This window comes from Platalea leucorodia (assembly GCF_965183815.1).
Source record: "Platalea leucorodia genome assembly, chromosome: 5".
Lineage (NCBI taxonomy): Eukaryota > Metazoa > Chordata > Aves > Pelecaniformes > Threskiornithidae > Platalea > Platalea leucorodia.
In genome coordinates this window covers 32,024,253-32,046,418 of record NC_138827.1, presented here as the reverse complement: position 1 = coordinate 32,046,418, position 22,166 = coordinate 32,024,253, and the positions used below count along the sequence as shown (strand labels likewise).

General features: G+C 65.4%; 1 protein-coding gene across 1 annotated transcript; it reads right to left on the bottom strand.

The window, feature by feature from the left end:
• On the bottom strand, nucleotides 1-20,469 carry PTCH2 (patched 2; the record flags this gene model as incomplete). Its single annotated transcript, XM_082314506.1, is given in 26 exon segments — nucleotides 1-414; nucleotides 587-832; nucleotides 1,259-1,358; nucleotides 1,628-1,770; nucleotides 1,917-2,054; nucleotides 2,587-2,870; nucleotides 3,455-3,635; nucleotides 3,725-3,867; nucleotides 4,120-4,432; nucleotides 4,516-4,921; nucleotides 5,052-5,170; nucleotides 5,251-5,376; nucleotides 5,465-5,557; nucleotides 5,689-5,844; nucleotides 5,925-6,056; nucleotides 6,281-6,428; nucleotides 6,794-6,915; nucleotides 7,008-7,203; nucleotides 9,165-9,256; nucleotides 9,495-9,564; nucleotides 9,686-9,875; nucleotides 19,754-19,946; nucleotides 20,117-20,255; nucleotides 20,257-20,329; nucleotides 20,332-20,397; nucleotides 20,400-20,469. Coding segments are annotated over 26 exon segments (4,353 nt in total).
• Nucleotides 20,470-22,166: the final 1,697 nt, after the last annotated feature.

Sequence of the window (22,166 nt, the reverse complement as noted above, 5' to 3'; positions counted from 1 at the left end):
CTAGTGCCGGGCGCCTGCCCCGCGGCGTCCCATGCTCTGCATCTCGAAGGCACTGGGCATGGTGGTGCCACCGGTGCTGAGCACGCTGGGCTCCTCCAGGCAGTCCCGCTCGCCACCAGGGAAGCCCTCGGGGCTGAAGTTGGGGTAGGAGCCAGGCAGTGTGGGGTGCAAGGCCACCGTCACCGAAGCGGTGGCCGTGACGGTGGTGTAGCTGCCGGCGGGACCCTGCAGGTGGGTGCTGTAGGTGGGCAGGGCTGCAGGGGGGGCTGGCCGGGCGCCGGGCGGGCAGGGCTGCGGGTAGTCTCGGGGTGGCACGGGGCACGGCTCCCCGAAGGGCAGGGAGGGCGCAGGCTGCGGGCTGGGAGCCTCCTTCTTCCCCTGGACCTCCGGGCTGTCCTTGTAGGGCTTCAGCACCTGGTGAGGGGGTAAACGATGTGTGAGGGGCCCCAGCTGTGCTGAGAATCCCTCCAGCAACCCCGCCAGGGTCACAGGGGACCCATGAGCCCCCGTCCCCCAACTCTATCCGTGACCCTCTCCCAGGGGATGCTGGGGAGCTGGCAATGCCATGGCGGGCAGAGACACTCACGGTGATGCGGGGGAAGCTGGGGTCCTTGCCAGCCTCCAGCAGGATGTGTGCCGGGGCAGGGGGCACGATGAAGGGTCCCTGGGGGCTGCCCAGCCCCACACCCTCTGCGTAGCGCTCTGTGTCCGAGGGGTCAGGGAAAGTGGCGGGCCAGGCTGGGGCACGTCGGACATACAGCCCCCCAGGGCCCAGGCACGGGGGCACCGGCTCCGGAGGGGGCAGGCGGGGGCCGTTATCCACCAAGGATGCCTGGGGAGAGAGGGGACAGCGTCAGAGGGACCGGGGACATGCAGGGATGGAGAAGCAGGGGCTGGCAGGGAGTAGGAGGTGGTGTGAGGATGGGGCGAGGGCTGTGTGGGATGAGGGAGCCAGGAGGTGAGGCAGGGATGGGGTCAAATGGGTCAGGGAGGGATGGGGGTGCTCCAGAGCAGGGTGAGGCAAGAGTAGGGTCATGCAGGTATGGGGTAAGTTGGATATGGTGCAAAGAAAGGTAAAGCAGCAGGGATGGCACAGGGTGAGGGATGGGCTGAGGCGGGTATGGGGCGAGGTTGAGACTGGGCAAGGCAAGGATAGGTATAGGGTGAAGGGGGGACAGGGTGAGGGGCAATGGAGGATGAAGAGAGGTGGGTATGGGGTGGGGGAAGGACAGGGAGAGGCGGGACGGGGGTCTTGTACCTCAGGGGGTGGCCCGATGACAGAGAGCAGAACAGGCAGCAGCACCAGCCCGTTGAGCAGCCCCAGCAGTGTCAGGATGGTGAGCACTGCAAAGAAGTACCTGGGGGCCGCAGGCAGAAGGGGTAAGCAGGCACAGCCTCCGCGAACCCCGTCCCACCCCAAACACGGCTTCCCACACCACACACCCCAGCCCCGCCATGTCTCCCCAGCCTCCATGCAAGACGGGGTTGGTGGCCCCAGCAAGACACATCCTTGCCAGCTGCCCCACATCCCCATCGCCAGTCAGGGGGGCTGCCACACTCACCAGCCCCCACCACCAAAGCTTTTGGGGGGCAGCAAGTGGCTGGTTTACCCCTCCTCAGTGCTCACCTCATGATGAAGTCAAACTCGGAGCCAGCCAACATGAGGACACCCAGGAGGGTGGAGACGGCACCATCCATCACGGGGGCGAAGGTGTGCTCCAGCGCTGCGGCCGAGCGCACGTTCCTGCTCCCCGCGGCCGTCAGGAAGCCCTGCGTGGGGTGGGGATGTCACGCGGGGTTCGTCCCCGTGTGCCACCCGTGATGTGGCCACCCATTGGCACGTGGCCGAGGGGGTGAGGGTGCTGGGGAGTGGGAACCGGTGCACCGTGGCCAGGCAGGGGTCTGTCTGCACTCACCAGAGCCACGTGGACGGTGAACTCCACGCCGATGCCCACCGAGGCAATGAGGATGACCACGGGGATGGCGCTCAGCTTGATGCCCATCAGCCCCATGATGCCAAACAGCTCCACTGCCATCATGGCCAGGATGGAGACCTGGGGGATAGTGGGGTCAGTGAGGGGTGGCTCTGCACAGCTGTCCCCTCTGCCTGGCATACCTGACCCTACCCCTCCACATAAGGCAGCCTCACCCTATTGTCTCTTTTCCCTCTATTCGGGGTGTCCCTCTGTCCCATCTATTGGGGGTGGCCCTCAGCCTCCTTTGCATGGATGTCCCCAAACCCTGCCCACTACATATGTTCCCTTCATAAGGGGTGTCCCTGATCCCTCCATATGGGTTGCCCTCCTGCTGCCACCTCCATATGGGTGTTCCCCCCACGCTCCTCTGCACAGATGTCCCCAGACCCCTGTCCCCTCCATACGTTCCCTTCATAAGCGATGTCCCTGATCCCTCCATACGGGTGTGCCCCACCCACTGCCACCTCCATATGGGTGTCCCTTCCACCCAGGGTGCCCCTGGCTACCCCATCGCCCCATCCCCATGAAGCAAGTACGCAGGGCCACCCAGCAGGATGGGAGCACGGCCGGTCACTCCCCCCTGTCCCCATGCATCAGGGTGCGTACTCACGATGATGCCGGCCGTCCAGGGGTTGAGCAGCAGCAGGGCGCAGACGAGGAAGGTGCAGGCCAGCAGGATGCTGATGGCCATCAGGAACCAGTGGCGCAGGCCGATGTACTGCTCCCAGAAGAGGAAGGGGTAGCCGCTGGGGTAGCTCAGCACCCCGTGGCGCTGGGCGGCCTCCTGGCAGATGGCCCGCACGCTCTCGATTGCCTCCACAAAGTCAGCTGTGCGACGCAGCCCGCTCAGGTAGAAGGGGAACTGGGCAAACTCCAGCGGCTGGGCTGCTGGGACTGGGGAGGAGAGCACGGGCAGTATAGGGGTAGGGGCAGCACGGGCAGTATGGGGGTATGGGCAGCATGGGAGTGCAGGCAGCATGGGGGCACCCCAGCCACACCAGCCTGAGGGTAGCCCAGGCAGCCTGATGCCTGGCTGGGCACCACGGGGCTGGGGAGTGTGCAGGGAGCAGAATAGGGGCAAGGCGGAGGGGGTTTCTTTGCCAGCACGATGTTTGTGGGGTAGGGTGTCATGGGGAGCAGGAGAACGCTTATGGGGCAGAGGGAGAACAGAGCAGAGGGGCTTCTTTGTAGTGAGATGCTCATGGGCTGGAGCAGGGGGTGTTGCTGTGGCAGGAGGGCGAAGGGCAGGGGGAGTGCACAGTGGGATGCTCAGGGCATGGGGTGCAGCAGGATGAGCTGTGGGGCACAGGGAAGCAGGGCAGTTTCCCTACCGGAGGATGCTGACAGGACAAGGGATGTGGGGAGTTTCTCTTTGGGCGGATGCTTGCGGGGCAGGAAAGGTGCAGGGAGTGGGGTCCTCTGCAGGGGGATGCCGGGGGGCAGGAGGGGGCTGTGGGGAGCCCACCGTGCTCACTCACTTCGCAGGTTCTCGCCCGTGGTGTCGTACTTGTCATGGATCCACTCGGGTGGCGGTGGGTAGAAGTTGGCCTGGGAGGCGGCGAAGCCCAGCGGGTCGTTGCTGGCCCACACCGTCAGGCAGATGTAGAAGGTGTCAGGGGGGATGATGCCGTTCTCGTCCACCAGCCGCCGTGTGGTCAGCTACGGGGAGAGAGCAGGAGCGGGCATGAGCAGGGCAGTGGGCACAGCATCACCCCCAGCCCGGTCACCCCAGCCCTGTCCCCACGCACCTGATTGAAGTTGAAGGGCTCCTTCTTGTTGCCGGTCTGGATTAGGAGCTTGTATGCCAGTGCCCCGTCCTCGGAGCCATTGCGGTAGCTGTCGTGGGTGATGCGCCCAGCTTGCCAGTCCCTGTCGAAGGTGGCCTGGAGCCCTGGGGACAAAGGGTGAGGGGTGAGCATCCCTTGGGGCACACCACCCTGCACAGCATCCCGTGCACCCCGGGAAATGCTGTGCCAGCAGGATGGGCACACAGAAACCCCGGGGCTCAGCCTGGCATTGCTGGGCGCCTTGGAGGCACCATGGGACCACCCTCCCCAGGGTGCCACACGCCAGGAAAGGCATTCCCAGGCCAGCAGGGAGGGTGCAGGTTTGGGAGGGCATGGAGAAGAGGAATGTCCCTCACCTCTCAGCCAGTCCTGGAAGTAGTGGAGCCACATCTTGGGCAGGTCACGGTTGCCCTCCCGCACCACGTACTTGACAGTGCTGAAGGCCTGGTGCAGGCTGAGCAGGGCAGCTTGGGCGCCCGGGTAGTGGAAGCCGCCCTTGGTGACGATGAACATGTTGTAGAAGGAGAAGTACTTGAACTGAGCCGAGATGAAGGCGTGTGCCTTGGTGTCCCGCGGCACGATGTCCGTCAGGTAGAGCCCGTCGTGCACCATGGTGGTGCCGTAGAGGCTCAGCCCCAGCAGCGCCAGGAACAGCACCGCCACCACTGCCTGCGGGGACAGCGGGGGGTCAGGCGGGGTCCCGTGCCACCCACCTGCCTTGGGTGGCACCGCCGAGGCTGTCCCCACCTCACCTTAGTCTGGGTCCGCAGGAGGAGTGGGGCATACTTCTCCCGGGCGAAGTCTGCGAGGCTCCAGCGGCAGAAGGGCAGGGGGACACACTCCCGTCCGCCCTTGGCCTCGTCCAGCTGGGCCAGCAGGTCCCGGGTGGAGCTGGACGGGGCGAAGACCTGCGAGCCCAGGGGGTCAGTGGGGGGCAGGAGGACAGCGGGTGAGGTGCACACCTGGGAGGTGGGCGGCAGGACGGTGACGACGTGGTGGCCTGAGGGGTCGCACCGAGTGAAGGCTTGCACGGTGGTGGTGATCTGGGTGCTGGTGGCCACGCCGGGGTGCCCGTAAGGGGAGGGGTGGCAGGCGTGGTTGTCGTTGGCGTCAGCAAGCTCCTGGGGCTGGATCTGGATGACCCGCGAGGAGCAAGGGCTGCAGGAAGAGAGGGAAGGAGGAGAGAGGGAAGGAGGAGAAGATGTTGAGAGGGAGGAGCAGAGTCACTCCATGCTTCTGGGGGGGACCCATGGGGTCAGCCCCATCCTGGCCAGCCCAGCGCCGATACCTGTAGAAGCAGCAGAGGATGTCGAGTCGGTGTTTCTCCCGGCGGTGCAGGTCCAGGCTCAGGATGGCAGGGAAGACGAATAGCACCATGGCGAAGTTGAACACCACAACCACCGCAGCCTGCGGGCAGGGGGACATGTCAAAGCTGGGTCTGGTCACCCCTTCCTGCGCCCCCCCCCGGAGAGGGACCCCAGCCAAACCTGGAGGGAGAAGGCGCGCAGGGCAGGGATGGGCACCAGGGCTGCCATGAAGAAGGCGATCATGTTGCTGACAGAGGTGAGAGCCACGCTGGTCCCCGTGCGCTTCAGGCACTCGCCCGTCCGCTCCTGCAGGGACAGACGGAGCGGGTGACGAGAGGGGCTGCAGGGAGGCGGGAGGGGACCATGCAGCCCCTGGGCAGGGCTCGGCGCTCACCTTGAAGGGGATGTGCTGGCTGGTCTCGGTGAAGGCGTGAGCCAAGAGGAACATGTCATCCACACCGATGCCGAGGGCCAGGAAGGGCAGGACCTGATGGAGAGCAGGCAGCGTCAGTGGTGGGACACGGCCACTGCCCAGAAGGGGACCTGGCCACCCAGTCACCCCGCAGTCCCCAGGGTCCCACCAGCCCCACAGTACCCAGCTCTTCCCCCAGCACGTACCTGGGTGGTGGCTGCGTTGAAGGAGATACCCAACAGTGAGCAAAGCCCCAGGCCAGAGGCCACAGAGAGAGCCACAAGCAGGACCCCGGCCAGGCCCACGGCCCCTTGGGACTTGGAGCAGTCCCACCGCAGCATGGTGACACAGGCGTAGGCCAGCTGGAAGAGCGCAGCGGGTTAGTGGGGACGGGGGGGGTGAGAGAGGGACGGTGGTGGAGAGAGAGAGGGGGCACACGCACCATGAGGAGGTAGCCCCCAGCCACCCGGATGGCGCTGACGTCGGAGAAGGACTTCATGATGTCGTTGAGCGTGGTGGTAGAGAAAGCATGGACGCTCTGCGTGGCGTTGGGTGGGATGGAGTCCTGCGCCAGCTGTCAGAGGTTCACCCCGTTAGAGGAGTCAGAACCCCCCTGCTCCCCAGTACATGCCCCCCAGAGCCACCCAGGGTGTCAGCATCACCACTGAGGGTCCCTAGGGACCCACCAGACCACAAGACAGCCATGCCAGAACCTGTGGCGACATGAAGGTGCAGGAGGATGCCACGCACAGGCTCACCCCTGCCCAGCCCCACGTGGGGGCTGTCCCCGGTGCCCACCTCCACAAATTTCCTCTGCCAGGCCTCCAGGATGGCGCCTGCCTTCTCCTCGCTCCAGCTGATGTCATGGATCTCGTAGTCATCCTTGAAGTGCTCAAAGAGTTGCCGGGGGCTCATGAGGAGGAACATGGTCTGCAGGGCCTCAGCGCTGGGGGACAGGCACGCACCTTGCTGGGACCGGCTGCAGTGCCCCGGGATGCAGGAATGGGTCTGTCCCCCACCCCACAGCTCCCAGCCCTATCATGGACACTCGGGAGAGGTACCAGGCATCCTGCCCCCCATCCCCCCCTCCTTGCTCCGAAGCACTGCCCAGCTTGCCAGCCCCATACACTCGACAGCCTCACACACTCTCCCAGACAGCCCCACAGCCCCTCTTGCAGCCAGGGTGGGTTCCCATGGGTACTGGATGAGAATAAGGGTGAGGGGACCCTGCCCCAAACCGCCCCAGGGGGGAGTGCCACAGCTGGGCCCCTGCGCCGTGCCTGGGGACGCCCGTGCCGCGGCGGCTCTCACCGTAGCAGCTTGCCCTGGGAGTCTTTGGTCGTGCCGCCTAAAATCAGCTCCTCCTGCCAGCGCATGAACTTCCTGGAGAAGCCGTGGCAGCCCCCTGAGAGCTCGGCCGGGATGTCGGGGCTCTGCAGGCAGAGGGGAGGCATCAGGGATGTAGGACCGTGGGGAGGGCAGGAAGCCCCCGCACCCCTCCTGGTCCCCACGGGCTGTGACCCACCTGCTGGCTCTGCTTGTTGGGGGCACTGGGGGGGCACTGGGGGTCCCGGGGGTCCAGGCAGGGCCGCTCCATGTAAGCCTGCCCCACCTCTGCCTTATCCAGCAGCTCTTTGAAGCCTTCCAGGGATGTGAATTGCCCCAGTTCCTCCATCAGCTGCAGAGGGTCCAGGTTGCTCCACTGGATGTCCGGGCGGCCCCTGGGGAGAGAGAGGCACCGGGGTGATGGGGGATGCCGAAACCCACATGCAGTACCACCACCAACACTGCCACCCCATCCCATGCATGGGGTCGTGCCTGCAGGCCCCGGGGGTGCCTTCAAAGGCAGGGTGCGAGGATGTAGAGGGGCAGCATCAGTCCCCAGCACATCCCCTACCCGCTCCCTGGCCCGCCTGCGGCATCCCCCGTGCCCTGCGCTGCGCAGCGGGCCATGCCCCAAGTCAAGTAGCATGCCTGATCCTGTTAGGCTGGGACAAAGCGGGGGGAGCCAGCCCCGCCGCCTGGCCCCGCTTTGTGTGAGCAGTCAGACCGATTACTGCCCGCGGGCTAACATCTTGATAGAGGGGAGCAGGCAGGCAAGGGCTCCCGGCATCCCCTCCAGCCCTTCCTGACATCTCCCTCCCAAGCTGGAGGTTTTGGGGCTCAGCAGAGGTTCTGGGTGCTCAAGGATGGTGCTGGGAGCTGGGCACAGACCAGGTCCTTGGAGGTCCAGCAGGACCCCATGGGACTTGGGCACTCGGGAAAAGGGGCTTTTCCATTGCCTGCAGATGCTCTGCTCCCTCGATCCCAGCCCAGGGTGCCGGGGGCCAGCTCCCAGCCTCGCTCGGCTTCTTTTTTAAGACAGAAAGGACAGACAAAAAAGCCAATAACCCAGCCTGCACTCCAAAGAGGGGAAGAAAAAGCCCTGAGCGAGTGTGGGCTCTGGGGAGAAACGCAGGCTAATAATTCATGAAGGCTGGCTGGGCCGGAGCCGGCCGCTCGAGATTCCCACATACCAACCGGAGCTGCTGCTGCTTCCAAAGAGAGCCCCTTTTATCTGCTTTCGCTTGCTTCACTGAGCCAGGGCAAATCCTTTTGTCTTTCCATAGATTGCTGCTCTTTGTTCTCCCAGCTCCCGCCCCGCTCCCTGCTCACCCCTCCGCGTTAAAAAGGGGGACGAGTCCCCATGGGCTGGCCGGCGCTCAGCCGGGGTGCCCGCCTGGGCACCCGCTCACCCGGCTGTGAGGAGAGCCAGGTCCCACCGCTGCTGCGGGTGCCATCCTGCCTGCCACGTACCCCAGCACCAGGATGCTGCCCATCCCAAGGGATGATGCCACCAGCATCCCACTCGGCACAGCCACCCCAGCCCTGCTCGCTCCTGCTCCCAGCTGCTCCCCAGGCTGGGATGGGGAGAACCTGAGGACTTGGGGGGGCAAAGCTGGTCCCCCAGTCCTGGCTAGGGATGCTGCGGCCCCTTCCCCCTCCTCCCGTCCGGCAACAGCCTGAATAAGGCCACTATTTCATCTGTTTGGCAAGGGGCAGCTTTCAGAGCAGCATTAGCATGAGAAAGCATGGGGCTGCGTTTGCTGACAATGCACAAGCCGCCTGGCTCTCCCGGACAAACACACACGTAAACAGAAGGAATGTGGGGGGGGGGCTCCCCTCGCCCGGCCTGGGGTCCCCAGCCCCACCGCCGTGGTGCGGGGAGCTGGCCGGGAGTCACCCGCCACCCACCCCGGGGACTCTGCGCCCTCTGTGTCCCTGGGCACAGCTCAGGAGTGTGGGTGCCTCCTCGCCATCGTGGCACCCACAAAGAGCTGCGGTGGGGAGCAGCCCCCAGGGACCTGCCTGCGGCACGGCCTCTGTCCCCGTGTCCCCATCCCTGGCTGGTGTGACAGCATGGCATGGCAGGGACGGGCAGCTCCTGCCCATGGGCTGCAGCCCCCAAGGCAGTGGTGCAGCCCTGCCCGTGCCACCCAGGCCAGGCAGACAAGGACAGGGACCTGTCCCCAAGGTGTTGACCCAACAGGATGAGCAATGGTGGTGGGACCATCCTGGGGCTGAGCAGGACAACCAGCAGCAGGCTGCATGGGGAGGACACGTACAGCCCCTCGGCAGCCCCCCCAGGCCCTGTTCCCACCTGCAGCCCCCCTCCCACCCCAGAACAGCCCCCCGAACTCACGGGAGGTAGGCTGAGCCTCCCTGCAGCTTGGCACCTTCCCAGAAGCAGTCCAGCGGCGTCAGGATCACACAGGGGAACAGCTTCTCTATCATCTGCAGGAGGAGGAGATGTGAGGGGTCAGCAGGGATGGATCAGGCCTCCCCTGCTTCCCCCCCAGCCCTGCTGGGCTGCCCAAACCTGCGCTCTCCCGCACGGAGCTGGTGGTGACTTTGCAGTGCCCGGGGTTGGCAAGCCCCATCCCCACCGTGGCCCATCTGCTGCCCATTTTTTGGGGGACTGATCCCCCATGGCAAGGGGTTCCCTGGGAGCCACGCCATGCCTGCCACTCACCCTCTCGATCATGCCGTTCTCAATGATGGGGACACCCGACTTGTAGCAGATCTTATTCAAATCCCACGATCTGGAAAGGCAGAAGGAGGAGCTGAGGATGGGCATCATTCCACGGGGGACACAGCAAGGGGTGTGGGGGACACGCAGGACACAGTGGGGGTCCCTTTCCCCCCATCCGGAGCCGGACTCACTTTCCATACAGCGAGACTTGGACTTTGCTGGCAGCCAGGGCCGCCTCGAGGTGGAGCTGCAGGGCCTCCTGCGTCAGGATGTTCTCCCCATCCCGCTTCGGGGTCTGGATCAACATTTGGGAGGTGTAGACAGACTCTTCACCCAGCTTCTCCTTGGTGTAGCGCAGCTCCTGGCTCACCCGGCTGCCTGCTGTGGAGGGGACCGCAACATGCCCTCTCAGTGCCAAGGCTGGCAGAGCCCCCATCCCACCAACCTGTCCCGCCCATCAGGATGCCCAGGGAAGGGGATGGGCAGGAGCGAGGCCCCACAGCATCAGGTGGTGCCACGTTAACCCGGGGGGGCCTTCTTGCCATAGGGTTCCCCAACTGCTCCATCCTCTGGGCACTCACACCCAGGGGATCCAAGCAGGGAGCACCCCAGCCCACGCCTGACCAGGCATCCCCCTTCCCACCGACATGGATATTTCCAGCCCCAGAGTAGCTCGTCGGCTTTGCTTTCCCTGGAAAAACCCCACGGACAGACAGCTGGCAAAGAGGATGGGATGCATCCTGCCCACTCCCACCCATGTGCTGCAGTGGATGCCGCAGATGCCCAACACAACTGGACCCCGATGCAGCGAGCACAACTGGGGACACCCCACCCCATCCCTGCCCAGCTGCTCCCTGGCACCCCAAGGCAGGCAGCGTTTCGGCCAGGGGATGGGTGTAGGGAGAGGTGGGCACCCCCAAACCCCCACAGGTGCAGGCTGCCCCGGGAAGGGCTTGGGGACAGGGGAGGGACACAGTGCTGGGGAGCTCTGCAGGACCCCTCTCCTCCCACCGAGGCTCTGGGATCCACCCCCAACAGCAGCGGGAGAGCCCCAAGCACAGCAGGGCCGAGGTTTCTGGGAGAAGCCACCAACTTTATTTGCAGCTGCCTTGGTGCAGAAGAGAACCTCCCCCCTCCAGCGCAGACGAGGCTGAGCTCAGACCCTGAGTGGCCTTTCACATGGCATCCCAGGGACAGCTGTCCCCATCCCCATCAAACAAGGGGCTCCCATCCCTCCTGGCACAGCGAAGGGGATACGACACAGCCCGGAGGAGGGCGGGAGGCTGATCCTGAGACCCCTAAGTGCAACACCCGGCTGCCCTCCTCCCAGCCCCCTGCCTGGGGAGGGGATGCTGCATGTAGCCCTCACCCCAGTGCGACCCACCAGGGATGCCCCAGGGTGCCCGGCATCAGGGCGCATCCGAGGCAGCACTGCTAGTGGAGGGGAGGCCGGCTCCTGCCCAGCCCCGGGTGCTGGGGAAGGGGAGGGCGGTCAGGATTCATCCGCGCTGGGATGCTCCCTCAGCAAGAGGCGGGGGCCCCAGCGGGCCTGGCCCCCCGCCAGCGCCGAGGAGGCCAGAGCGAGACCGCAAATAAGGAGCAGAATCTTCCCTTTTAATGACTTATTATATGGTTGGTGTTTTTGGTTGGTTTTTTTTTTTCCTCCTTTTTGGGAATGGGGGGGGGAACCGTCTTTATTGTTCCTGGCTGGGCCAGGGAGCAGCTGGTGTCCATCAGATGCCAGTTGGGATGGAGGTTGTGCCAGGGCCGGGGAGGGGGGGACACGGCCGCGGCCTTTGTATGTGTGTCAGAGGGGATGGCGGCGCCCGGGGCGAGGGGACGAGGACACAGGGAGGGTGGGTGTCACAGGGCGGCAGTGGGGGGGGACACCCGTCCCCTTCCCGGCAGGCTGGGAGGTCGGGCGGGAGGTGCACCGAGCTGCTCTGATCTCAGCCGTGCCACCCACGCTGAACCCGGGCGAGCGGTGGGACGCGGCGATGGGGGGGTGCCCAGCATCGCCGCCGCTCCTTGGGGACGCATCCTGCTGCGCTGCGCGGGCATCTCTGCCGAGCACAGCCGCGGGAGGAGCCGCACATCTGCAAGCGGGGGGGGGGGGGGGGGGAGCGGGAGCCCCCCAAAAAATTAAAGAAAAAAAAAAAGAGAAAATAAAAAGCCATCCCTTGTAATTAGTGTTAATTTGGAACAGGGCACCGCGAGCCGTCAGCAAGCTTCAAAGGCCGTGAGGAAGCCTCAAATTCCAACACCCTAATTAACCAAAGAGCAACATGAAAAGACAAGGCAGCGCACACAGGGCTGCCAAGGACACTTCAAACGGGCGCGCGCCCGCCGGCCAGCCCGGGGCCGGGAGCGGGGCGAGACGCCCCACGCCGCACGCAGCCCCCCGGCCCGGGGAGGGGGCCGGGGGGGGGGGGGGGCACCCCGATACCAACAATGAGCACGTTAATGAGGAACTGTATGTAAATTCTTTTTTTCTTTTTTTTTTTTTTTTAGTCCAATTAACAAAGGGAGCCCTCGGCTTTTTCATGCAAAGGGCCCTCTGGTTCCAATCAGGCGCCCTGGTCCTGCTTATTAACAGCCCGCTCCACTCCCCAGCGGGGGCTGCCTTCGCCCCCATCCCCCCCGGACCCCCACACCGAGCAAAGGGACCCCCACGCCCCCCAAAACCTCACAGCAGGGCCTGGGGGCAGGATAGTCCCCAGAGGCAGGACGGTCCCCGGAGGCAGGACGGTCCCCGGAGGCAGCCGTGCCTTCCGCGAGCATCCTCCCTGGGGTGGGCACCGCTTCTGGGTACCACTGGCCGCGGGTTTCACACTGCGGGGGGCCACAGGGTGCAGGCACGCAGCAGCATGGGCCAGAGAGTGGATGGGACCCCATGCCCACCCACACCTCAAACACCCAGGGTGCAAAGCAGGCCCCCACCGTGCCGAAGCAGGGAGGGCACGGGTGCCAGGGAGGGGCCGGGGTCCCCGGCAGCGAGGGCGGCTGCCTGTGCGGCTGCCTCCCGCCTGTGAGCCACGCCGGGGGAGCCCTCCCCGTAATTACAGCATCCGCCGCAAAATTACAGAGCAGGGCGGGAGCCTCCCTGCCCCCTTCCCGGCCACCCTGCCTGAGCCGCCCCCCCGACACCGCTCCCCAAACCCTCCTGGCACAGGGCCCACGGCCGCAGCCCCAGCGCTGCAGCCGGCTCACCCTCGCCCAGCGGGACCAGCTTGTGCCCTCGTCTGCCCCGCTGGGTGCAGGGACCGCAGCCCCCCCTGCACCCTCCAGCCATGGGCAGCCCCAGGGTGCGGCGGGGGGGAAAGGGGTTGCTCCTGCTCCCAGCCAGGACAGAGCCCCAGCTCCCACGGGGCAGCGTGCCTGGGCAGCACCGGGAGGGCAGTGGGTCGGGGCAGGCTGCCAGCCCCACACCAAGCCCTCCCTGCCTGGCAAGGGCAAAGGAGCTGGAGATGAGGGAGGGCCAGGGGAGGTGCTGGGAGCCACGGAGACACATGCTGCTGCAAGGACCACTCTGTGTCCCTCCAGGGCAGGTGGAGGCTGCGCCACTGCTCTGCAGATGGGACCTGGGCACCACCAGCAGCTGTCACCACCGCTTGGGTGACCCGGATGAGACAGGGTGGCAGGGCGGGAACATGCCTGGGTACATGTCCTTGCTTGGCCTCCAAAAAATCAGGCCCTGTCCTCCTGCCTGTTGTGAGGAACGTGTAGAGTCACAGATTTGGCTGGTGCACAGGGGATGCTGCAGCCCTGCCCCAGGGCCAGTGAGCCCCAGGGCCAGGCCAGCCCTGACCCCAGCTCCAGCTGTGCCCCACAGCAAGGGAAAGGCTGGGGGCAGTAAGGGGGGGATCCCTTGGGGAACAGCCCCCTTTCCACAGCGCAACATCCCAATGCCAGGGCTAGAAATCCCCACTCAAGTCCACAGCTGGGGGGGGAGGCAAGGTCATGCTGAGATCCCCTGGGAAAAGCCATCCCCGTGGGGACCCCCCTCTGCAGCAACCAGGGGTACCCATGGGGGCAAACGCCAGACCGCTGAGCCTCCCCACGGCACAGACAGAGCATATCACACTGGCAGATATGCCCACCCCTGGGTGATGAAAGCCCCCCGGGGGCAACGGAGAGATGCTGGCATCATCCTGCATCCCGTCCACCATCCCACATCCCGGCAGGAGGGGGTCCCGAGGCGCCGCCCCGAGCATCTCTTGGCCAGCCGCTTCCCCGTGCCGAGCAGCGTGCAAGCTGGAGGCCACCTTCAAAGTGTTGTGGGGCGGATTAGCTGGATTAGGGAGGCAGTGAAAGGACCCATGCTGCTCCGGAGGAAGTCTCGCCCAGGGCACGCTGAAAGAGCCATTTTTACCTGTCCCGGCCGCTACCACCGGCCTCGCCAAAAGCCCCGCGGCCCCGTCCTGTCAAAACACGTCCTGCCGGCCACATTCACCCCACGGCACGGGGCTGGCCTCAGGGAAAGGGGGGGGGTGCGTGGCAGATGGGTGTCCCCAGCAGCGCCGAGGGATGAACATGGGCTCGCCACTGCCCCGGCGCCTCCGACCAAACCCAGCCCCACCAAAGGGGCTCCCATCACCCGTCTAAGTCAAGAGGGGCAGCAGAAGTGGGGGATGCCTTCAAAAAGCCAGCAGCGGAGGGGCTGAAAGGGCCCGTTTGAGGCCGGCTCCCTGGCCAAACCCTTTTGTTTAACAGTGAAGCTAAATTAATGTCTTTATTACCCCAAATCGCGAGGCAGCGGTTCCCAGCGTGGGCAGGGGGGCAGCCAGCAGCTCGCACCGCCCCGGCCGGCACTGAGGGGACAGCGTGACCCCCGAAAAAGAGGAGGAAAAAAAAAAAAAAAAAGGGGAGAGGGGATTCAGTTGGGAACTATTCACCGCTAAGACTCCTGTCAGCATTGACATAAATTTCCACTGGTGTTGGCATTTAGGCATTTGCCATTTCCATATGTATAGGGCTGCCTGTACTAATTATGCTAATCACCCCCTCTGTTGGCTGCTGTGAAAAATGGCCACATTAGGCACTCCACTGCTTGCTAATGTCACTTAATGTGTGGTTGAAACATACATTCATCCCCCTCTGAATGGTGAAATTTTTCCACATTGCTGGCTTCATTCAGGCAAGAAATGAATTTTTTGAACTCAGACCACTTTTCCAGGCCCGAGGGAGAGGCAGATAATAAAACCCTCTTCTCGGGCCCTGGCGCTGCCCCCTCCCAGCCGCCAAATAACATTTAAAATGCAAAAAAAGAGCCCCCTCCCTATGTCCACGGATATGTCTAAGTTTAAAAAAAAAAAAAAAACACACAAAACAACACACCACTTTCTAGGAAATAAAAAAAAAAAAATATAAGTTGAAAGGCAAAGCAAAATGGATAAGGGCAGATAAGCCACAGCCATCTGTAAAGAGTCTCCCAGTCTTTTTGGGTTAATTAGCAAAATTTTCCAGCCCAAAAAAGCCAACCAAGCTGTCAAGTAAGGGAAAAGGAAAAACAAGGAGGTTTCACGCTCGCCTCCCGAAGATAAATAAAGGCGAACTGCCTGCGCCCCATCTTTGGGCAGGCGGGGGGCTGCTGGGCGAGCCCCCCTCCCCCCCCAGAAGAAAGATCCTTTCAGAGCCAGCCAGGGCTGCAAGGAAGAAGGTGCTTTGGAGCAGAGGGCACAGCTGGGCAGGCAGGTTTTTAGGATAACAGGGACCTCGGCACCCCACGATGGCAATGCCCCAGCTGCCCCTCGCTTCTCCAAGGCCCTGAGGATGGGGGCACAGGGTCCCTAAGAATGCCCAGATCCTGCAAACAGAAGGACAAATCCCACCAGGCCAGGCAGAGGGGGCCCCAGGGCAGCGCTGGGGACCCCGGGCAGCCCCTTCCCTCCCTGCGGGGCGATACCTGTGTCGCTGCACCCAGAGAGGAGTGGGGGCCCTGTTCCCACAGGACATCCGTCTGGGGACAGAGTGGGGACGTGGCAGCCCAGGAGCCACCCCTTGGGCATGAGGCCAGCTCAGGCCAGATCCCAGCAGGCGTTTCGCTGCCCCCACCGCAGGGACTAGCCGCCATCAGAGCCCCCCATGCTGCCGGCACCAGCCCCACGCAGCCCCCCAGCCCCATACACCGGTTTCACCCGCTCCTTCCTCAGCCCCTGCACCGACATCTCACCCCACAAAACCCACCCGCCAGCAGCAGCGAGACCACCCACCTCTCCCCACGCCCACCCAGGAATGGCCACAGCACCCTGCTCCCCCCCACAGCTGCTGCCCCACAGACCCCGTGGGTCCCACCACATGCAGTGGAGATGGGGGCTGCGAAGAGGGGCCACACAGACGGTCTCCCCAAGGCAGAGGCAGGGAGGGCGCTGAATCCCCATCCTTGGCTTTTCGTTGTGGCTTTCGCATCCCTGATGCTCCTCTCTCTGCAAAGAGGGAGGCAGGCAGGGTCTCCTCTCCTGCTTGCCCCTGCTGCAGGGGGAGCCCCTGGGCTGCACCCCAGCCCTGCCCTGGGTGCCAGGGAGGGGACACCCCATGCAAAGTCCTATTGCAGAGGTCAAGGAAGGACAAAAAAAAAAAACAAACTATTGCCAAGGGGGCTGGGGGTGTCTTGGCTTCCTGCCCCAAGCTGAGAACAAGGCAGCAAATTCCCCTTGCCCCTATACCACGCATCCCATTTCATCCCACTGGCACATTCGGGGCGTTCCTGACTGCTCCAGGAGAGGATCGAGGTCTTCTCTGCGGAGACTCAGCAGCTCTTTGAGAGCGCGACGGCTGCACAGGGCGCTGGGCTGTTCCGGTTAGGAATTAACCCGGCCTTCCTTTGAACCAGCCCTCGGCGCTATAAATCAGGCAGGCCCATTCACCACCCAGGGCTCTGCCTGCCCGGAGCTCGCCGCCCCGGCCCCTCAGCCCTGCAGACGCCCTGGGAGAGCCGGGAACAGCTGCCAGGTGTCTAGAGGTAACTCAACACTCGCCGCTAGCCAGGATTTCAAAGCCTCTGAGTGGCTAATTGCTTCGGAGGAGCCTAATTGAACATTTCCACAGTCGAGTCCAATTTATGGGGTGACACAGCCTCCCTCCCTCTCCCAAACAGGGATGCGGGTCAGGCACAAGCCCAGGGCACTGCCAGCATCCCCCAGCCAGCCCCCAGCCCACGGGCCTGAGGACGCTCCCCAAATCAGGACAGCGGACCCTGCACTTTCCCACGGTGGCCGAGGTCACAGCCCAGGCTCAGGGGGACCATCAGGGGACTTGCCACTGGCACGGCCCCAACGCTGACCCCAGCCATGGGGCCAAAGCAGGGCTGCCCACCCTATTCCCCTCAGGAAATGCTCCCATGAGAACCAGCTCTCTTCTCTTCCCTCTCCTGCCCACCAGCACCCGCCAGGTCCCTGGCTGCTGAAGGGCTGAGCTCAGCCTGCAGTGGCGACAGCCCAGCACAGGGTCATGCTCCGCTCCTGCGGGGTTGGGACCTCACCTGGGTGAGGTGGTTTGGGTTGGAGCATCACCAACCCACATCCCTCAGCCTGGCTGGGCAGAGGCAGGTGAGCAGGCACAGCCCAGCTTCAGGGGGTCATCAGAGTCTTCCCAGGATCCTCAGCCACCCAGCCTCTGAGCTGAGGGATGGGCTGGGACCTACTGGCCTAGGATGATAGGACCAGGGCTCCCCGCACACATACTCTGCCCCTTAAACAACCCACAGCACTGCCTCAGGGCTGGGATGGACCGTGCTCCTGCAAATATCTCCCCACACATACCCAGCGAGGGCAGAAGCTGGGTTCCCCCGGCACCCTGGGGATCCCAAGGCTTTGGGGCCAGGCTGATGGGGGCACCCAGCTTTGCCAGCCTGGGGGCAAGGGCTGCGCTGCCTTGACTTGGCAGAGCGGTACCAGGCTTGCTGCAGAGGCACACGTACACTGGCCACCCTGCCGTACACCCGGCAACGGAAGAAAGTGGTGACTGAGAGCATCCAGAAGCAGCTTACAGTGCTCAGGATCCAACCACACAGTCTGGGAAATGGCATCCTGCTCCCCAGGGCCTCCTGCCCCCCAGTAACATACACCCCCACACCAGGATGGGGCCCAGAGATTAGGGAGGGCTGGATATACTCAAGGACACCAGTGGATGCTTTGATCCCGCCAGAAAATCCAGAAGCAGAGGCCAGCGGAGAGGCAAGCACCCGTGGATGGTTATGGGGAAGGGAGGCAGCCCCACAACTGATACATGAGACTGAAAGAGATGCTGCAAACCTTCCACATCCTGACCCAGGCAACCCCATCAGGGACCCCGCGGGACTAAAGCCACCCCGGCCACATCACCCTTGGTGGTTGCAGGTAGTGCCAACACCCGAGGACAGCCTTCCCGAGCACACTGGGGCCGTGCCACCAAGGAGCAAGGCACAGAGGGCTCTGCCGCAAGTGCACGCTCCTGGGGGAAGAGCCCTCCCAGGAAGGCCAAATGGGGGGCCCCGAGCAGCACCCCCAGCACCCCAGCATCACATGCCATCCCCACCCCAGGCACTGCAGATCTGGAGCAGGGGGTGTGTGCAGACCCCAGTGCACCCATCTCCCGGGAAGGGGCAGGACACCCCAGGTCAGCAGTGTTCCACCGTGGGGTAACAAAAAAAAAAAAAAAAAAAAGAAAAAAACAAAACAAAACACATAACCCAAAATCCAGCTCCTGACACCAAAGAAGATGCCCCAGCCATGAGAAAGAGCCAGCTCCTCAGAGAGGCCCCTGCACCCGTGCTACAGCCACACCACAGCGGGGGGAATGTCCTCTAACAGCAGCCGCAGTGCCTCCTGGCCGTACCCACACGAGCAGGGAAGCACAGTGGGGCACAAACGCGTGTGCAAGAAAAGCCGGGTGTCTGGGAACTTCCAGCCATCCCCAGGCTCGGCCCCTTCCCCATCCCACTCTCCAGCCCAATATACCGCAAGTCCCTTTCCCCCCCAACAGGAACAACCGCAGCCACTTCCCTGGCTCCGGCCACGGTTGCAAGAAACGCCAACTCCTTGCGACCCCAAAAGCACAATAAAAATCCAACGGAGCCGGAGCCACGACCCGGAGCAAGGCGAGCACGGAGGGAGCGTGTCCCTGCTCCAGGAGCCACCGCTCAGGCGCCGGCCGAACCGGGAGGTACCACTGGATTTCTCTGCTACGTGTTGCGGAGGAAAGGGGTGATGGAGACAAGACCTGGGGCGGGGGGACAAACACCCCTCAGGAGCGGGGAGCAGGTGGGAGCGCTGGGCATTGCTGGGCAGGGGTGCGTGCGTGCGTCTGTGTGCGAGTAGCAAGGGAGCGCAGGGCCTTTTTTTTTTTTTTTAAAAAAAAGGGGGTGGGAGAGCAAAGTTGCTTCTATTGTTGAACCAAATCCAAGAGTAGCTGAGGACCACACAGGGAGCGGGGTGTGGGGGAGGAGGCAGCGCTCCCGCACAAAGATGGCTGACACCCCTCCGCTGAGCAACATCTGCCCCTGCACAGCACCCCGCCGGGGACCCCAGGCTGGGAGACCCCCCCCGGCCCGGGCCTGGCAGGGACCGGGGGCGCGGTGCGGGGCGCTGCCCCCCCGGGGCCCCCGAGGCGGGAGGGCGGCGCGGGGAAAGCGGATCCCCGCGCTGGGGGAGCGGGGCTGCAGGGAGAGGGGAGAGAAGAACCCACGCTGGAGCTGCTTAGCGACAAAGGCGGGGGGGAACCAGCCGCTTCCACTCGGGAACGGGGGTTTGCTCCGGCCTGACCCTGCCCGCTGCTCCGGCCCCGCGGGGCGGGGGTCCCGCGGTGGCCCCGGCTCTGCCCCGGTGCGGGGCTGCCAGCGGCCCCGGGGGCTCCTCCCGCGGGGAAGGGGCCGGCGGCGGGAGAGCGGCAGCGCGGGGAGGGGGGCGCCCACGCGTGGGGACACGCGCGCTCGGCCGGCGCCAAGCACCGTCCCCGCCGCACGTGTCCGCTCGCGCGGGGACGCCGCCGCTCCTCCGCGCGGGGACACGACACGCGTGGGCTGCCTTCGCCGCTCGGCGCCGCGCGCCCCGGGGGCTCCGCTCGCGGGCATCCCACAGCGCCGGCACGCAGGGGCCCCGGCGGCGGCATCGGCAGCCGCATCCTCCTCCTCCTCCTCCTCCTCCTCCCGCCCGCTCCCGCGCTGTCACCTGCCTCCGGGCCGGCCCCGCACCTCCGCGCCCGCGGGGTCGGGGGGGACAAAAAGCCGCGGCCGGGAGCGGGACCGTTCCCACGGGCGGCTGGGACCGTGAGGCCGCGCTTACCTTCCACCCAGAGGTGCTCGATGTCGGTCTCGATGGAGGCCACCCGCAGCCCCACGGCCAGCGCCCCGAACACCAGCAGCCCCACGAAGAGCACCTTCCCGCAGTGCCGCTGGATCCGGCAGCCCAGGGCGAAGAGCAGCGCCTGAAAGCGGGCCCGCAGCCACAGCGGGGCCCTTTGGCCCACGGCCCTGCCCTGGGGAGAGGGCGAGGATCAGGCGGGGAGCGGAGAAGGGGAGCCCCGGCCCGGGCAGGGGATGCCCGCCGCGGCCACGCTCCGCGGGGCTGCGGAGCGGGACCGGCACCCGCGATGCTGGGGGACACCCCCCCCCCCCCCGCCCCGGGCTCCTCCGCGCAGCCCGAGACCCCCCTCCCCCGGCCCGGAGCCCCCCGCGGGAGCGGGCGATGCTCTCCCCTTACCTCAGGCAGCGGCTTGCGGCGGGCGGCGCGGAGCGGCGGCGCGGAGCGGGGGGGCTCGGCCGGCATGGCGGGGCGGCTGGCGGGGCCGGGCTGGGCACCCCCCCGTTATGTGGGGCCGAGCGCGGCGGCCCCCATACGCGCGGCGGGGCCGGGGCCGGTGCTGGCGGCGGGGCCGGTGCGGAGGGCTGTGTGCCGCCGGCCGCCCGCCGCGCCTCTAAAGGGGAGGCGGGGGCGGGGGGCGCCGGGGCCGCGCCGCCGCCGCCGCTCCCATTGGCCGCCGCCGCCGCGGCAGCGCCCATCGCCGCTGCTAGGCAACGGCGCGCCCGCCGCCGGCGGCCACACACGGCGGCGCCCCCCCGCCCCGCTCCGCGCGGCCCGGCCCGGCCCCGCCGCGGGGGGGAGCGCGGCGGCGGCGGCGGCACCGGGGGCGGCCCGCTCCGGCCCGCCCCGCCCGCGGGCAGCGGCACCCCCCGCCCCGGGACCGGCAGCCCCCCCGCAGACACCCCCCGGGATGGGCAGGTCCCCTCCCCCCCCCCCCCAGCCGCACCGCGGGGGTGGGCACCCCCCCACTGTCACCCCCGGGGGTGGGGATCCCCCACAGCAAACCCCAAGGGATGGGCACCCCCGTAGCAAACCCCAGCCGCAGGGCATCCCCCCGCAGCCGCCCCCCGGGGGGGGCACCCCCTGTAACCACCCCCCCAAGGGTAGGTAGCCCCCCCATAGCTCTCCCCCAAGGACGGGCACCCCCGCAAGCGGGGCATCCCCCCATGGCCGCCCCCGGGAATGAACATCCTTCTCCCACAGCTACCCTGCAAGGGAAGGCAGCCCCCCGGAGCTGCCCCAAGGGACGGACAGCCCTCCCAAGGGCAGGGCGCGCCCCTGTAGCCTCTCCCCGAGGATGGGCATCCCCCCATAGCTACCTTGGTCCAGGCATTCCCCCCATAGCCCCACCCCAGTGCTGGGCAGACCCCCCCCCAGCCACCCCAAGAGCCAGGTATCCCCTCCAGGGCCAGGCATCTTCCCATAACCACTTCCCAAGGGATAGGCAGCCCTCCTAGGGGCTGGATACCCCACTATGTCCACCCCCCAAGGGCTGGGCAGTCGTCCCCCCCCATCCCAAGGGATAGGCAGCCCCCTCCCAGAGGCTGGACGTCTTCCCTACAGCCACCCCAAGGGATGGGAATCCCCCCTTCAAGGGCCGGGTATCCCCCCCAATGCCTTTTCCCAAGAACATGCCCCCCCTCCCCCAAGAGCAGGGTGTCCCCCCACCCTCAGTGACAGTTGCACTCCCCAAGGGCCAGGTACTTCCCCAGGCCCGTGGTGGGGGGCGGGAAGACACCCCGCTCTCTGGGTGTGCCCACAAGTGCTGCCCCATCCCCTGCCATGGGGAGCCAAGCCCAGCCAACACCCCATGGGGCAGGGGGCTGGCAAAAGGGCAAGGGGCAAATGCCACCAATAATTTGTGGGGTAATTAGGACTATTTCTCTGCTCAGTTTACGCCCTTCTCAGGTCTTTATTGGGCAGACCGGGTGCTGCTCCCACTGGGAACGGTGCCCCGAAGAGCTGCTGAGGGCACCCAGGCGGGTCGGTAAACCCACATGGAGCAGCCCCCACCCCACGTGCATCCCCATCCTCACTGCCCACCCTGCTGCCCTGGAGCGATGACGGTGATGCTCATCCTGGCATCCCCTTACTGGCCAAAAATGGGGGAAAACCCCATAAATAAACCGAGTTCCTCGGGCGGCTCCTCCGCGCCCCCCGGCCACGGCCCCCGCCAGCCCGACCCGCTGCCACCGAGCTCTCCTGGGCCTTAGCGGCACGTAAAGGGTTTCTCCCTCGTCCGGCGATAGGCCTGTAGCATCTGGCGTGTCCCCAAATACAGAAGGGAAACGGCTATTCAGCACTTCTGCTGCCTGATTGCTATTAACAGCTCCACCATTCCTCTTCCTCAGTGGACCCACACTACCGCTGGGCAGCTGCTGCTTTTTATAAACTT